Below are 16,417 nucleotides of genomic sequence, written 5' to 3'. Positions count from 1 at the left end.
ACACAATGAATGTCATGCTGGAGTCAGGCAGGCCTTATACCTCATAGGCCAAGCAAGAGCAGTACCACAGACAGCTGTGGTGTAAACACCAGTGCATGTGGGAGTTCAAAGTGTGGCTTCTCCTAGCCTGGGAGTAGAAGCCTGTACTGAGTGATAGAAGCTTCTTTGTGTATTATTGATACTATAACATTGGCATTCCAGCAGTGGGTGAATTGTCTGTGTTTTTGTCTTCTGACCAGTCAGTGGTGCTAACCCAGAGGCTTCATGGGGAGAAACCATCGTTAAAATCATGGTTATTTCTCAATGGCATACCTAGGTTCCGATAAGTGTATGGTCAGACAAAATGGCACGTGCGCGCATGTGTGTGTGTGTGTGTGTGTGTATGTGTGTGTGTGTGTGTGTGTGACTATAAAGTGTGTAATTATGATTGGCAGCAGAAGCTGCCATGTTCTCTGCCTGTGTGTGACTTTAGCCAGAGTGGACAAAGTTGCATTCACTCCCTCTGACATACATTTGCAGGAAGAAGAGAGCTGGAGCCATGGAAGTTTCTACCATCTCACCACTCTCCTGTGGGCAGAGCTGGGGCAGAAGGGTTTCCCCTCTGTTGTCAACCTAAGGCATCCGAGTGGGAGAGGGGCTATGGCAACTGCATGGGTGGCCACCTTCAGTCTGGATACCAGAGTCATACACAAAGCTGCCTCCACCATAGGTATCAGAGGCAAGCATCCTGGTTATGAGTCCTCAAGGGTATTGAGTGGCCTCTGTTCCCTTGTGTCCTGATACTTATCTTCCACAGTGTGACCAAGAAGTAAGCTTAGATCACAGTCATATTGTTGGGCCAAGTTGAATTTGCAAAGTTTCCTCCAAACCAGTGGAGGGAATGTCAGCAGAGTCCCAGGGATGGAACTATGTAGCATAAACTCAGACAACACTTCATTTCTCAAGATGGTTCCTGCCTAAGGTATCCTGTGGGGCTGCTGAGAGATGGTGTGAGTTTCCTCCTAGGTTTAATGTTGCTTATGTAAATGGCCCCAAAGCCTGTGTGGATTAGGAGACTTTAGTCACTCAGATTGCTACAGTGGATAGTGGATATCCCACCTTCCCTGGCTGTGAGGTTGGGTGACAGACATTGTGATGTTTTCTTTTTCTTATGCTGTCTCAGAATTGTACACAATTCTAGTTTCTCCCACTGATTTCCAGTGTTCTGGGGTCTCTCACCTCACAATGTAGCTATATGTACCTGTCACTATGCGCTTTCTTTGAAAATATGTTTTAAACAGTCCACTTATCACACAGCTGTCATTCAAATCACAGAAAGATTATACACATACTATAAAATTATGAGTACTAAATTGATATCACTATTGTAAATGAAAAAGCTAACTATAAATTATTAAAGTCGCTCTAAAAACTGATGAGATAAGAAATCTGTAATTCTGAAAATCTAAGACAAATACCGAGTACCATGTGTTATTCATCTTCTGTTTGAACAAAGCAATTTCTATAATATAATGGGCTGGTTATTTTTAAAAACAACACTGTATTTGCCATTGTTGTAACTTTCAATCATGATAATTGATGACCAAGGATAGTTACCTAAAATCCTGATGGTTTATCAACTAAAAAAACAACTACTGAATATTTGCAGAAATGACAGGCTAACCTAACCTAACAAAGACACCTCTCCCTCCTACAAGACATACAATAGCATGAACTTGGAACAGATTGTTTTTATTTCAGTGAGAATATTATTTTCTTCACTCCTTTCTTGCAAGACAGAGCCTGGGTGCTTTCTCTCACAGGTATTATTCCTTTCGTTCACCCTGCTGTCATCTCCCCTTTCCATCCCGCCAGCCTCTAAGCAGCTGTTTCTCAGTGCTGCTAGACAGTGTGGATCCACATGCTGTTTAGTAAACTAGATGGAGAACATGGGTGCAGATAAATTCAGGGAGTATGCCCAGAAGTGAACTAATGCAGAGAGAGAAACATGTCTACCATGGGATCTGAAAACAGAGACTTCAAAGCCTAAGGCCCAGAGAGCTTCTACAATTCCTCAAATCTGCCTCTGGTCATCCTGATCATAGTTTTTAAAATCTGTAGTTGGTGGCCTACTCCTCTTTCCACCCACAGATCAGCATCATGCAGGCTGGACAGTCACTGGCCTGTGCTGATTAACAGACATGGGACTGATGCTCCTTCCCTGCACGATGCATTTCCTAAGCATTTTACTATGCACTATGGCCATAATTTAAGTAGTTCCCTGGACACACTTGCTATTTTTTTATAGAAAGCTTTGAACTCACTCTCTATTAACTGCTGAGAACAACTACAAACGTTCACACAGTATTTTTATGGCTCTCTATGATGAGTTTTGTTGTGAAATATCTTATATAGCAAAAGTAGCCTTCACTTTTAAAAGCAGTTATTAAAACATACTTGTTTTCTTAAACATTGCAGAAGTCGTTGGCAGCTAAGTGTGATCTTTCCCCACAGGCGATACTTTGTTTTAGAAGGCATTTTTGATGGACACTAGTACAAGAGGGGATAGTATGGCAGATATCTGGTTGTGGAGGCCAAGGATGATGCTAAACATCCTACAGTAAGTAGAGGATGCTGCTCTTTTCCTATACAAAAAAGAACTATCTGGATATGATGGTTAATTTTTAAATGTCAACTTGATACAACCTACAGTCACCTGGGAAGAGATTCTAAATGAGGAAATGTCTTGATCAGGTTGGACTGTGGAGATCTTTAAGGGAGACTGCCTTGGTTGTCTTCATCAATACAAGAACCCACAGCCTGAAAGTGAGTGGTACTATTTATGGTTTGGTGTCCCAGACTGTAGAAAAGTAGAGAAATCTAGCTGAACCCTAAGCATGTATGCACTCATTTCTCTCTGTTTTTGACTGTGGATATGATGTGAGTAGCTGCTTCAAGTCCTTGCTGCCTTGACTTTCCCACAATAAAAGACAAGAACCTGGAATTATGAGCTTTCCTACAGTGCTTTTAGTCATGGTATTTTATCACAGTAACAGACATGAAACTAAATCATGCCAGTTGTGCTACTAGAACATTGGTCCAACACATCAACTGTGCTGAGGGAAAGAAACATTGCTTTGTAATAGCTGAGCTCACTGAAGTGTTGTGGTTTTATACTGCCTAACCAGCAAAGTGCTAGAGAAAGCAGTCCTCTGCTCAATTAGCCTTTTTATTTGGCCCCAACCTGTAAGCGCTGCTGTTGCGTAGAATCCTCAGAAAAGGGGTCGCATATGACTTTATATCTTTTTAGTCTAGATCACTGAGGATAACATTCAAAGGAAAATATCCATCCTTTGCACAGAGCAAAGTAACTAAAATCTACCCCCCTTGTGGCTTTTTGAGTATTGAGCAGATTGCATAGAGCCTCTCAGGCCAACTACAGCTCCCAGTTTTGGTATCAGTCTTCCTCTCCATCTTGAACCACATTCATGGTCCAGAAACAGGGTACATCTCTACTAGGGAGTTCTAAACATTTTAGCATCCTGGGATCAAGAATCTGAAGTTCCATTTCTTTCAAAACTTCTAATATCCACCCCATTTCTCTTCCCTACTTCCCTATCTCTTCAAGTTTTCTATCTCTGCATTCTAGAAACATCCCCGCCTGTTTATAAGCCTTGCTCTTGACATTTTTCATTTATAGTATAGGCTCATGGCTCAGAAACAAAGCTGGACTTCCAGATGCCATGCATTAATTTTAGGCTTCTTGGGCAAGTTAGTTTTAAGCAGTTAGCATCTGAAGCTAGCCTTGATTCCTGGGCACCCTGTTCACTGGGATTGTCCCTGTATTGACGATTTTTGTCTTTCTATCAAATTGATATCAACTGTAGACAATTCTTGAGCGACAGCATCCTCCCTCCACTGGCACAAACACCCTATTTAATTTCCCACATCAATTTTTCTCTGTAGCATATATCTTCTAAAAAAACATTATTTATTTAGTTATTTATATCGTTCAATGCCTGGCTTTCCAAATTAGAATAGAAAATCAACCAGAGCAAATTTTATTCAGGTTTGTTGACAAAATGTCCCCCTCAACACTATCAGAACCTAGCATAAAGTAGGTTCTCAATAAATTAATAATTGAAAGTTGAGTGAACATACCTGACCCCCATGTTTAAGTTATAAATAATGTAAGTAGAAATAAAATAATTAAATAAAGTCTCTTTCTAGAATAAGAACATTGAAATGACTTTCAAAATTGAGACCAATTTCTAGTTTTCAAAAGGCTGATATTAAGCTTGTCTCTGAATATCAATTCTTACAGCCATAAAACAAAATGACCTTTGAAAGTGCATTTAAAGTATTCATGCTTCATTCACAGATCACAATTTATGGTGATTGATTAGTGTTACATTCATTAACTATTTATCATTGCATTTTCTGTTCGGTCCGCTGTTCTTAATCCTTAGACTTGACCTAAATTGCAAAAGACTTGCTTAGTATTTAATTACGTTTTGATTAGAAGTAATAACAGAACAGCTATGTGGTCACTAATGAAAAGCCCATAATAAGTAGTTTCTGAATGGCAGGCTGTCTTAGGTGCTAACAGAGAGTCTACTGTTGGCATGTGTGCAGTGTTTGTCCATTAGCTGCACAGAAAGTAGCGATTCAGGAAGGGAAAGTTAATTTATTCTTCTTTCTATATGGAAGCCCCAAACCCTGTTAAGTCTACTGCTTTCTATGCATCAGTGTTGAGTCAAAAAGTAATCATTTAAGAATTGATGTTTACAAGAATAGTTTCTTCCTGAAGTATGTTTATTTCCATACATTTTTGGGGGGAATGTATGGTCCCCTTACTTAAGTCTTTGCTGCTGGAAAGGATACCAGTGTTTCATCTTTATTGAGAACCTAAGGCTATGGGCTATTATGACTGCAATGTGACGGAGTGAGAGAAAAGGCATTGAGAGGGAAAAAGAGAGAAGCCGCATATCCTTTTATTTATACTTTTTCAAATCTTTAGTTCTTTTTATGACTTTAAAATTACACATATTCAGAATTAAATGAGTTGAGGTTATAGAACAGTAAACAACAAAATAATTCACTTATTATCTTAAGTTTAGAAGTAACAATAGTCGACTTCCATTTTAATCCATTCTTTCTTTTTTCTTTTCTTTTTGAGATTATAATATAATTGTAGCATTTCTCTCTTCCCTTTCCACACTCCAAACCCTCCCCTATGCCCTCCTTGCTCTCTTTCAAATTTACAGTCTCTATTGTTGTTCTCATTTTAAGGAGCATATGAACATAATGTATACTTGCATAATATATCTTTTTTTTTTATTTGAGACAGGGTCTTACTAAGTAGCCTAGGCTGGACTTGAATTTTCAGTCTTCCCACCTCATACTCATCCACATGCCTTAGTGCTAGAATTCCAGGTGTTTGCTCTCCTAAATACATAGATCCATTTCTATATTTAGAAATAGAGAATATTTTTAATATTTTGCATAGCATTATATCATGAATAGTTTCCTCCATTTTTGAGGTTAAATGGACATTACAGCACTATTTTATTTTTAAAAATGATTTATTTTTAATTATGTGTGTGAATGTGAGCACAGAGGCTTGTGGAAGCCAGAGGTGGTGAATCTTCTAGAACTGGAGTTAAATGCTATCGTGAGCCACCTGACTGATGTGCTGGGAAACAATGCCTTGGTATTTTAATTTGTATTATGGAAATTAATTTAGTCCACAAAGTTAATCTACATTTCTGCTCTTTGAAAACATGATTCGGTATAAAATGTGGGGTTTAAAAGGACATTTATTTTTAAGGTTTGTTATATACACTGTACATCAGTATAAAATGTGGGGTTTAAAAGGACATTTATTTTAAGGTTTGTTACGTACACTGTACAAATGCAATGTAGAAGGGACATATGCACTCACTCCTATCAAACCTGCTTTTTCTGACCCCCCTAGTATGAAGCACATTTCCTTAAAACAATTTGCTAATCCATTGGCATTTTTTTGGTAACACAAAGTTGATTGTATTTGCTAGGAAATACTATTCATAACGGCTCTGAAAACAATTACACAAACTGCAAGGGGAAATCATGCCATTTAGGCTTAATTAGAACAGTCATTTAAAACAGTTGTCATTTCCCAATGCCAATTGCAGAGTGTGTATTTTGGTGACTACTGGCTTAGAAAGAAGACTATTAAGCTCCTTACAGTAATGTTTCTAATAGAGTTTGGTAACTACCTTATTTTATTTTAATTTTTGTCAGAGGAAATATTTCCATTTAAAAGATTTTTATTTCAATGAATACATTTTCTCCCTTTTATAAAGAAAATAATCTAGATACTCAGAAATTAACTTTTCCTAGATTCTTCTGCATTCTCTTTTGTCTAATAGTGCTATATGGAAAGTCAGACTGGACTTTTCATGCTCTCTCTTCCAAATTGCCTTATGTGTGTACATTGAAGTTCTAGAACCAAGCTGGACTGGCAATCATGGTCATTAAAGAGGAGGGAAAAGAAGATGTAAGAATTAGCCTTTATGAACTTAGTTTTTGGAAAATTTACTATTTAACAAATTTTATCTTTGCTCTTCATCTATCAAACTAACAAACAATAACAACAACCAAAACAAAATTAAAAAGATCTCCCAAGCTCTATATTTATTCAAAGTCTATGTCTGTGGCACGTTGCTTGCAATATGCTGCTTTCATTAAGTCCTCACTCTCCAAGGAACAGAAATTATAAGGAATAACAGACTTAAGCAATGGTACCAATCTGTTAAGTGCCCATAAAAGATAGAAGTACAAGGTCCAGTGGGGGTCTGGAAGACAAGGGAGCTAGCTAGTTGTTTGGCTATAAACAGGTAATGTTTAAACCGATACTGAAGGAGGTGACTAGGTGCTATGGTAAAAGGATACTCTAGACAGTAGGAACACAACATGAACAGGAATTGAGATGGGAATCCTATAGTCTTTCTGAAGGCCAGTAAAGCAATTTAGAATAGTCATAAGATTGGAGCCAGGAGAGGGTCTCAAAGTGTAAAGGGCTCTATAGAATATTCAAAGAATATGCGAAAATGCTTTGGAGTGATGGTTCAACAATTAAGAGTGCTTGTGATGTGAGCCTGGACACTTGAGTTTGACTCCCGAGCGCCCATGTAACAAACTGTATATGGCCACATGGGCCTGTAACCCCAGTGCTGTAGGGAGGGTGTGGAGACAGGATCACTGGGGCTTTCAGGCTGTTAGCCTAGCTCCAGATTCAGAGCAATCCAGTCACAAGAAAGTAAGGTGGAGAGTCATAGGGCAGGACACCCAACATCCTTCTCCAGTATCCATAAGTGTACAAAGTGTATGGGTACATACATGAATGTGTAGGTACACCAAACATGAGCACATGCATGCATGTGTGAGCGCATGTGCACACCACACCACACCACACACACACACACACACACACACACACACACACACACACACACACACACACACCAGTGGCTTCAAGATGATCAATAGATGGTGTCTTTGTAGAGTTAAAACGGTGAATTGAGAGGCAACATCTGGGGAAATCCCTTAAAGGGCCAAGAGAAATTTAATAAGTCAGTGGTTTTCATATTTTGACACTGATCATCAGGCTAATTGTCAGTATTTCTGACTGAGTAGGTACTGGTGTGGGTTCCACAGATCTGCATTGCTTACAAGTTCCCAGATGGCTAGAGTTTCCCAGGTTTTTTTCTTGAGCAACTAGGTGGATTCTTGTATCATAAGACAAGGAACATATGAAGCCAATTCTCTTGTGACCATCTAATTCTCTGCCTTTTATTGATGTTTCCACTAATTTTTCAAGCTTTACATGTTACCCTCTGGCTATATTATGATATTGAACTCAAGCTGATTTATTTGAACATCTCTCTGCTTTATGCTTTTAGCATCCAGATCTCCATTGGCTTATGATAAATCTTTCAGGTCCAAAGGAAACTCCAGTTTCCAAACTCCAAAAGGTTGTCCAAATATCCAGAAATGAGATAATCCAAAATCAACCTGCACTATATAAGGATTTCTGGTGGTTGGATAAAAGCCAGCATTCTTCAGGAACTTGTGAAACCAGTTCCCATCTGCTAAAAGGAGTCATTTCCCTTACCTTTGGCAAAAGAGACATATGGGTCTCCAATTTCATATACCTGTGGTTGCATATGGAAAGGTATGCTGTCCTCCAAGCTTCCTCAGTACCACAAATTTTTTATTATATGTATATGTGTTTGTTATACATTTCAAAGTCCCCATGCCAGTCTCCCAATCCTTCCCTTCTCCCAACTACTCACCCTCCTTATAACCCCACTATTCTCACTTTCTTTATTCTCTATCCCCTGCTATTCTCCCTGTAAATGGCCCTGGCCAGGTCTAGTCTGCTGGCCATGTACAGTCTACTTCTTGCTCTCTCTCCTCTGGACTCTTCCAGATGCCTCCAGCTGTTCTCATTATCATGTCTACAATAAAATCCCTTCTCCTTAACCCTACCATGGAGTGGTCATACTGGCATTTTCTTTACCATATCCCCCTTGCATACAACATCCAAATGGACAAATGTGTCATCACTTATTAGTGGGAGTCTGATGATCCTTCATTGATCTTGAAACCGTGCCTTAGCCCAGTGTTGTGTCTCAAGTGGTAATTTTATGGGCCACAGCATGCTATGTGGAGGGTTCATCCTGGGAGTTAGGTATTTCCTGGCATCTCTCCATAAGCATATAGATAAGCCACAGAGTCTTACATAAGGGAAAATACCAGTTAAATTTTCTGTTCTTTGGACCTTGCCCCAGGTAGGGTGAGTCACAGATAGGCACGGCTTTTCTCTGCAAAGGAACAGTAACAGTGACATTTAAAGATGTTTACAGTTAATTACATGCATAGGAAGCAGATCAGATGGAGGGACCATACAATCTTGAATAAAGTAATATCTTGATTTTGTGTTCAATTAGAGTCTTCATCTATACACTTTCAACAATAGAACACTTCATGTAATGTTGGGTGGATTAAATGAAGTAATGTAATAAACTATCTAGTTCATTGTTCAGTGTGATAAATATTCTCTTATCTACTCTTTTTCCATGACTTGGTAGCCAGTCATTCTGGTGGGAACTGGCGTAACTCTAGATATGTTTGAAAAGAACAATTTTTTAGGACAGTTGAATTGGACAGTAGTAACATCATATGGATCAGTCTATAACCATATGAGCCAACTTTAGTCTTCTGCAGTCTACAAAAACTTTAATTTTGCAGACATTTGTAAATTCCCAAGAGTATTTAAGTGTTAAATTTTGATTTACTACATTTACAAAAAAATTCTTAGACTTCCTGCTCTAGAACATTTTTCATTTCCGATCAATCAGAGAGGTTACTGCATATTAGACTTTGATAAGGTCCTCTGTTCATAACTTGAACCCTTTACTATAACAGGAAAAAAGGTATTAATTATTTATTAAAAGAAAGGAGAGCATGATGTACCCGGTTCTCTGTCTTCTAAATAGTACCATTGCTTGTTTTAGTAACAGCCATGTTCATAGTTGGAAATTTTATTGGGGCTCCTACAAAGATTTTTTTCAGCAGACATTTGCAAGTTCTTGTTATACTACCTACCTAATGATCACTTATCGAGTACTTATAATGTAGGAATTATGCAAGATTTATGTTTCTATCTGCATCAATATATACATTCCCAAACTATGATCAGCACCTATAGCACTCTAGGTGTTTTTAGGATGGACATAGAACATGCCTTCATCATTCCTCATCAAGAACACTAAAGTAAACATTTTTTTCCAAGTTTGGAAGAACATTTATTTTTTAAGAACCTAATGGATTAGATGTCCCATACTTTGTTAAATTTCCCAAATAACAGATCTACAGGCCAGGAAAACTTTGCCAGGAAATGACTATTTCATTTGATTGACTTCCCACTTGTCCCCAACCCTTACTCTTTAGTAAATGTCAACACTCAATCAGTGTTAAAGCATATGTTCAGGGATAATATCAAGAGAAAAGTTGATCAGGGGGAAATTAGTTGAAATCATTTCTGTACAACAACTTAATAAATACCACTTTATTTCAAGGATAAAATATTTGACGTGGTACCAAGATTAGGCTTATCATTATCCTTTGTGGAAAATCTCCTAGAAGCCCTTGCTTTTAATGCTGGTACTGCCATATTTTAGCTTATTTGATCAAGCATATCCACCAAATTCAGCGTGCTTTACCTATCCATCGGAGCTCGGTTCAGCAGGCTGTGGCACTTACCTATAAATCTGATGATCCTTCGGAGTAAGGGGTTCAGGTAACAGCATTCCCCTGTTAGGATTGTTTTCTCCTCAGCAATCAGGGATTCCCTTGTTGATTTTATGAAATACATGGATACTTCACCAATAAAAATCTGGAGAAGGAATGTTAAAGAAATGTCAAGCAGGAGAAATGCTTGATTAAAGATAGAGCAGGGGTCCACAAAATAACTTCTAAAGAATTATAGTCCTTTTAAAAGATACCATGTTGATTGGGAAGATGGTGCACTAGATAGTATCTTGTATTCAATTCTTCAAAAGAGTTGGAGAAACCAATATTTGATCATTTAAAATTCAACTCAAGGAAAAGTATTAAAATCTAAGGCCATATAACATATAAATTGAAATAATAGTGCTTATGGAATTAATGATAAAGCTTGTGGCAGGATTAAATTTTTACCTCACTTTGGAAGTTGCAACAATGAAGAATGGTACAGATAGCTAATGATCCAAGAAAGGATACTTTCACATCTCACAATACATTATTATTTGCATTATAAATATTTACTTGATCATCTTTGCCTGAGGGGCACTGAAGTGGTTTGACTGTTACTCAGTTCACCTTTTGTTGTTTGTAGATCAAGATGTAGAGCTCTCAGCTCCAGCACCATCTCTGCCTGCATGCCACCATCTTCCATCATGGTGATGGTGGACTAAACCTCTAAACTGTAAGCTACCCCAATTAATTTTCTTTTATAAGAGTTGCCATGGTCCTGGAATCCCTTCACAGCAATAGAACCCCTAACTAGAACACGAGGACTGTAAGCTCTTTGATATCAGTGTCACACTGACATTTAAAAATTATCCTGTTAGCACCAAACACAGTAGATTGACATTCAAAATAAGGAATAAGCATGGACATTTTTTTTTTGAGACAGAGTTTCTCTGTGTAGCTTTGCGCCTTTCCTGGAACTCAGGCGGACCTCAAACTCAGAGATCCGCCTGCCTCTGCCTACCAAGTGCTGGGATTAGAGGTGTGTGCCACCACCGCCCGACAGCATGGATAAACCCTGAACTGCTACAAGTGAAGATGGAAGTTATTTCCAAAGAGTTCAAATTAACAATCGCCACCAATCATTAAATACTAGGCATATGGAAGGCACTTCAACATGTCGACATGTTCAGAAGATCCCTAGTCTTGGCATAAATACACTTTCCTTCCTGGAGAGCCACGGAGGTTCTCTAAGCATACAAGTGGCACATGAATCCAGGTCAATTAGACTCAAATCCTACACTAACCAATGCGCTATGCAGAATTGTGATTTTTATAATTTTATTTCCAATTAATCTTCAGGAGATAATACTTTAAAGATGGTTTTCTTTGCCTTTATATAACCTGTAAGTTTGGAAAAATTTTATCAATGTTTTAAGAAACCCTATGTTTTATATTAATTTTGATGTATTTATGTGTATGAATATTTTGTCTGCACATGTATATGTACCACATGCTTGCCTAGTGCCTGTGGAGGTCAGAAGAGGTTTTCAGATCCCCTGGAACTGGAGCTTGGGATGGTTGTGAGCCACCATGTGAGTGCTGGTATTCAAATCCAGTTACCCTGCAAGATCAAGTACTCTAAACCAATGAACATTCTCTCCAGCACCCCTATCAATTTCCCCAGCAACCCCATACATTATATCCTTGTCATTATAGAGTATCTGCATAAAAATAACATCAAGGAATATACCCAAGTAGTGAAAATTAAAATATAAAATTTCAAAACCAAGATCATTTATGTGTTTATTACTTCTGTTTAGTGGTGAGGTCACTGACCATCTCCGAGACTTTGCCACACACAGCCAGATTGTGTCTAGAACAGTTCTAGAATGTGGCACATGATTCTATTTTCACTAAGCCCCCCCCCCAAAATCTCATACTATAACAGCACAAGAATCTTTCACTAGCTGAAGAATCCTATATGTAAAACTTTGATGGGCATCAAGTGGCTGATGAGCAGTCTGGTTCCTTTCACAGTGAATGGGCTCTACGGACAGTCATCTTCCTAACCACACATGCCTTTTACTATTTCTCTGCTCACTAGGTCTTCTGTTCTGGGGTGGGGGGTGATGAGTCTGCTTGGAGGATGTGGGCTGTGAAGGTAAAGGATGGCTCTGCTTTCTGCCACGCTTGCAGCCCACAGTTGATGCCATTTTGCTCAGAGTGGCAGATTTACAGCTCGGGCTTTGGCAGTGCCTTGGTCCCTCCATCTGTACTTCTGCTGGACCACCCTGTCTCAATCCATCATCTGTACAAAGAGCAGCTGGAGCAGGTGGGAATTTCCATGTGTTCAGTTTTGGCTGTCTTACTTACTTAGACCTCTCTGATCACTGGCTAACAAAATACACATCCATCATGGCAAATTACAGTGTCCTCCAGTGAGAAGTGGTCAAGGCCAAACTAGCTCTGGCAAGAATAAACCGTAGATAAATTCCATCAGTGCATTTTTATCTCCCAGCTATGCTAGCCACAATCCTAAGTGATTCATGACCTTCTACACAGTTGTAAGCATACTTTAAGTCATGAATGCAGCTGCCATACATGATTAGTCATCTTTCACATACAAAACTCAAATGCATATATGTTAACCATACTGAAACATAGTAAACATTTTTTGTGTATTATCTTTTTTTGATGCATTATTCACAAAGTTGAAATTACTTTTTACATATAAAATTATATGCATTTATCATGTTCAGTGTAATGTTCTAAAGAACATTTATATTGGACAATGTGTGACTCTAGCTAGGTAATTAACATGTATCTTAAAAAACATAGTCACCACTTTGGGGGTGTGAGTATTTAGCATCCACTCAGCATTTCTCAACATCACAGCATCTTGGTAGTGATTTCATACACTGTTGTGGATTTTTGGGATGTACCTAGTTAATTAAAATTTTAAATCATTTGAACAATATCTCCTCGAGCACTTCTCTCTAGCCACGCAGGTCCCTGGCAATCATTCTATTCTCTGTTTTGGTGAGGTCAACTTTTAGTTCCCACACGAGTGAGATCATGGGATGTTTATTTCTGTGTTTTGTGTATGTCACAAAACAAAGTGCTCCAAGCTCAGCCATGTCAGAAATGACTTCACAAGTGTTTATACTTGACTGATATTCCATTGTGCACACCACATTTTATTTATTAATTTATCTGTTGATGGACATTTGGAATGATTTGATGTCTTGGTTAATGTGAATGAGGCTGTAATAGTCCTGGTAGTATAGATTTCTTCAATATATTGACTTCATTTCCTTTGGGACTGATGGACCACATGGCAGTTCCGTGTTTACATTTTCAAGGAATATCCATATTGGTTTTCCATAGTGACTTTACTAATTCACTTTGTTATAAGGTCCCCTGTTTATTACATCTTCACATCCTTTTTTTTCCTTTTAGAATGCCCATCCTAATAGGGGTGAGGCAATGTCTGATTGCTATTGTAATTTGCACTTCCATGGTGAGTAATGATGCTGAAAACTTTGCATGTGATCCATTCAGATCATCTGATGACTTTTAATCAAAGAACTATTGAGTCTGTTATGTATTTTAGTATGAATTACTTGCCACATGTATAATTGCATATATTTTCTTCCATTTTGTGTATGAACAGTTCTTTCTATAGTAATTGCTTCCCTTATTAGGCAGAAGCATTTTAGTTTGTACTTCCATTTCTCTACATTTCTTTCATTGACTGTACTTTTGGGGTCATGCCTAAGAAACCACCAACAAGTCCTTTGTCAGCAAGTTTTCCTGTGTTTTTTTTCCCTAGTAGTTTCACAATTATTGGGTTTATATTAAGTCTTTAATATGTTTTGTGTTTATTATTCCATAAAGTATGATATTAGAGTCCAACATCACTCTTTTGTGGGTGGATTTCCAGATTCCCCAGTACCATTTGCCTGTGTATTTGTCTGTGCACTGTGTGCATGTAGAGTCTCTGGAGGTCAGAAAGGCTGTCAGGTCTCCTGGAACTGGAGTTACAGATGATTGTGAGCCACTGTGTGGATGCTGGGAATCAAAACTGGGTCCTCTGCAACAGCAGCAAGTGCCCTTAACTTGTGAGACTGGTTTATTCTTGTGCAGGAAACCAAAGATGCTGTAAGTTCATGAATATTTAGTGATCATGTTTAGAAGACACTGTTCTGACATTATTATTATTATTATTATTTGAAAATTCTGTAGCCATTGTACATAGCTTTCTTGATTCATTTTTTTTCCAGTGAGTTTTTCAATCAATGTATAGAAAGGCCACTGACTTCCACATGCTAAGTTTACATACCTTAGCTTTACTGAATTGGTTTATTGTCACAATTTTGGGTGACATCATTTGGGTCTTTGGATTGGAAGACTATGTTGTCTGCAAAGAGGCAAATATAATTTCTTCATTTCTAGTTTGGACACCTTTTAATTATTTTTGTTGCCTAATTATTCTAGTTAGGACTCTGCTGAGTAGAAGTGATGAGACTGGACATCTTTTTCTTCTGATTCTGGAGTAAAGGTTATCTATCTTTCCCGGTTTAGTATGAATATGTTATATACTGTTTTTATAGTATTCAGGCAACTCACTGGTCATTTTTATAGTGAAAGGATTCCAAATATTGTTAAACATTTTATATCTCTTTAAACAATGATGATTTTGACTTTTACTCTATTATTACTTTATTATCTATGTGAGATGTATTATGTGTATTGATTGGAATATATTGAACCATCCTTACATTCTTGGGATGGATTTTGTTTTATCACAAGGGTAACCATTTTAAAACTAAAAAAAAATTAATTAAAAGTTTATCATGTCTCCCTTCCTTTTCTTCCCTCATGTCCCTACATCCTTATTCCCTCCCAAATTAATGGCCCATTTTTTAAATTATTATTACACACATGTCTCTCATTATTTCTTTGTTTACAGGCAGAGCTTGCTGTGGTGTAAAATGTCCACCTCTTGGGCTAGCATGTCTGTTGGTACTGTCCTTGCTTAGATCTTGCCTAGGAAGACATGTAGCTGAGATATCTGGGGTTCAGCTTCCCTGTCTTTTCTAGAGAAAATGTCACATAATAGAACACAATACTACACAATACTACAGCAGACATTCTGGTCTTCTGACTTTCAGAATCTTTCTGTTCCCACTTCCATGATGACCCCTGAGACTGAGCTGCAGGAGTTGTGCTTAGATGTATCCAATGGGGCTGGGTATTCCAAAATCAATTGATCTCTGAATTTTGATCAGTTGTGAGTTTCTCTAGTGGTCTCTATGTGCAGCAAAGAGAATCTATTTGATGGGAATTGAAAACTGCACTTTTCTGTGTGTGTGTAAGAATAAGTTTTAAAATGCAGTTAGGAAATGCTGGTCTAGTAAAGCAGTGATAGTGGGTTCTTCCCTAAGATCTATGACCTCACTAGCTCCAGGTAGTTGTCTAAATTTCGAGTACCAGACATGATTTTCCTTGTAGAATTGGACTTAAGTCCAATTAGACAGCTGTTGGTTATTGCCAAGATATCAATGCCACTATTGCACCTTTAGGGACATCTTGCTATGCTGGTTATTGTCATGTTCATAGGTGTTAGAGCTTGTATGATTACTGACTGCTCCCCTCCCTTGGCAGCTTGCACAGCATCTTCTGGAGCTTTGAAAGCTAGATCTCAGGAAGGAGACTTTAGTGTTATATTAAACTTGAATCTTTCAACTCTTATCTAAAATGTATGCTACATTCAGCAACAGAGTTTTACCTTTAACCTCTAAGAGGCAACTAAGGGAAACAGCAATAGGCTATATTCTGTTGGGGGTTTCTTGGACTACCCTGACTGACAACTTGAAAGGAGGTTTCTCCTGCCTGGCTCTGGGGATATTTTAGACAGTCTATGGTTTTTGTGGGGGGCATTGTCAGCCCAAATGCCACACTGCACATTTCTATGTATTATATGTAGTTTTATGCAAATACAAAATAATATGATTCAGTAAGACTTTTTCAAACATACCTAGTGTTATTTGATTTCCTCTCCCCTCTCTTGTATTCACCTCCCTCCCCACTACCTAGCTAAAGCTCCCAGTTTTTCCTTTTCCCTCTTCATATCTCCTGTATCCGGCTCTTC

General features: G+C 38.2%; 1 protein-coding gene across 5 annotated transcripts in view; it reads right to left on the bottom strand.

The window, feature by feature from the left end:
• The window catches only part of Plppr1 (phospholipid phosphatase related 1), a 279,981-nt gene that overhangs the window by 25,758 nt on the left and 237,806 nt on the right, over positions 1 to 16,417 (bottom strand). For all 5 annotated transcript variants that reach the window (XM_015992506.3, XM_006973667.4, XM_076564193.1 and 2 more), the window contains one exon: positions 10,291 to 10,423. In XM_015992506.3, coding sequence (XP_015847992.2) covers positions 10,291 to 10,423 — 133 coding nt within the window. The remainder of the gene's footprint in view (positions 1 to 10,290; positions 10,424 to 16,417) is intronic.

The sequence above is a fragment of the Peromyscus maniculatus genome, chromosome 2 (assembly GCF_049852395.1).
Source record: "Peromyscus maniculatus bairdii isolate BWxNUB_F1_BW_parent chromosome 2, HU_Pman_BW_mat_3.1, whole genome shotgun sequence".
NCBI classification, from domain to species: Eukaryota; Metazoa; Chordata; class Mammalia; order Rodentia; family Cricetidae; genus Peromyscus; species Peromyscus maniculatus.
Note: the sequence above shows the minus strand (reverse complement) of the source record. Positions and strands in the feature narration are given on the sequence as shown.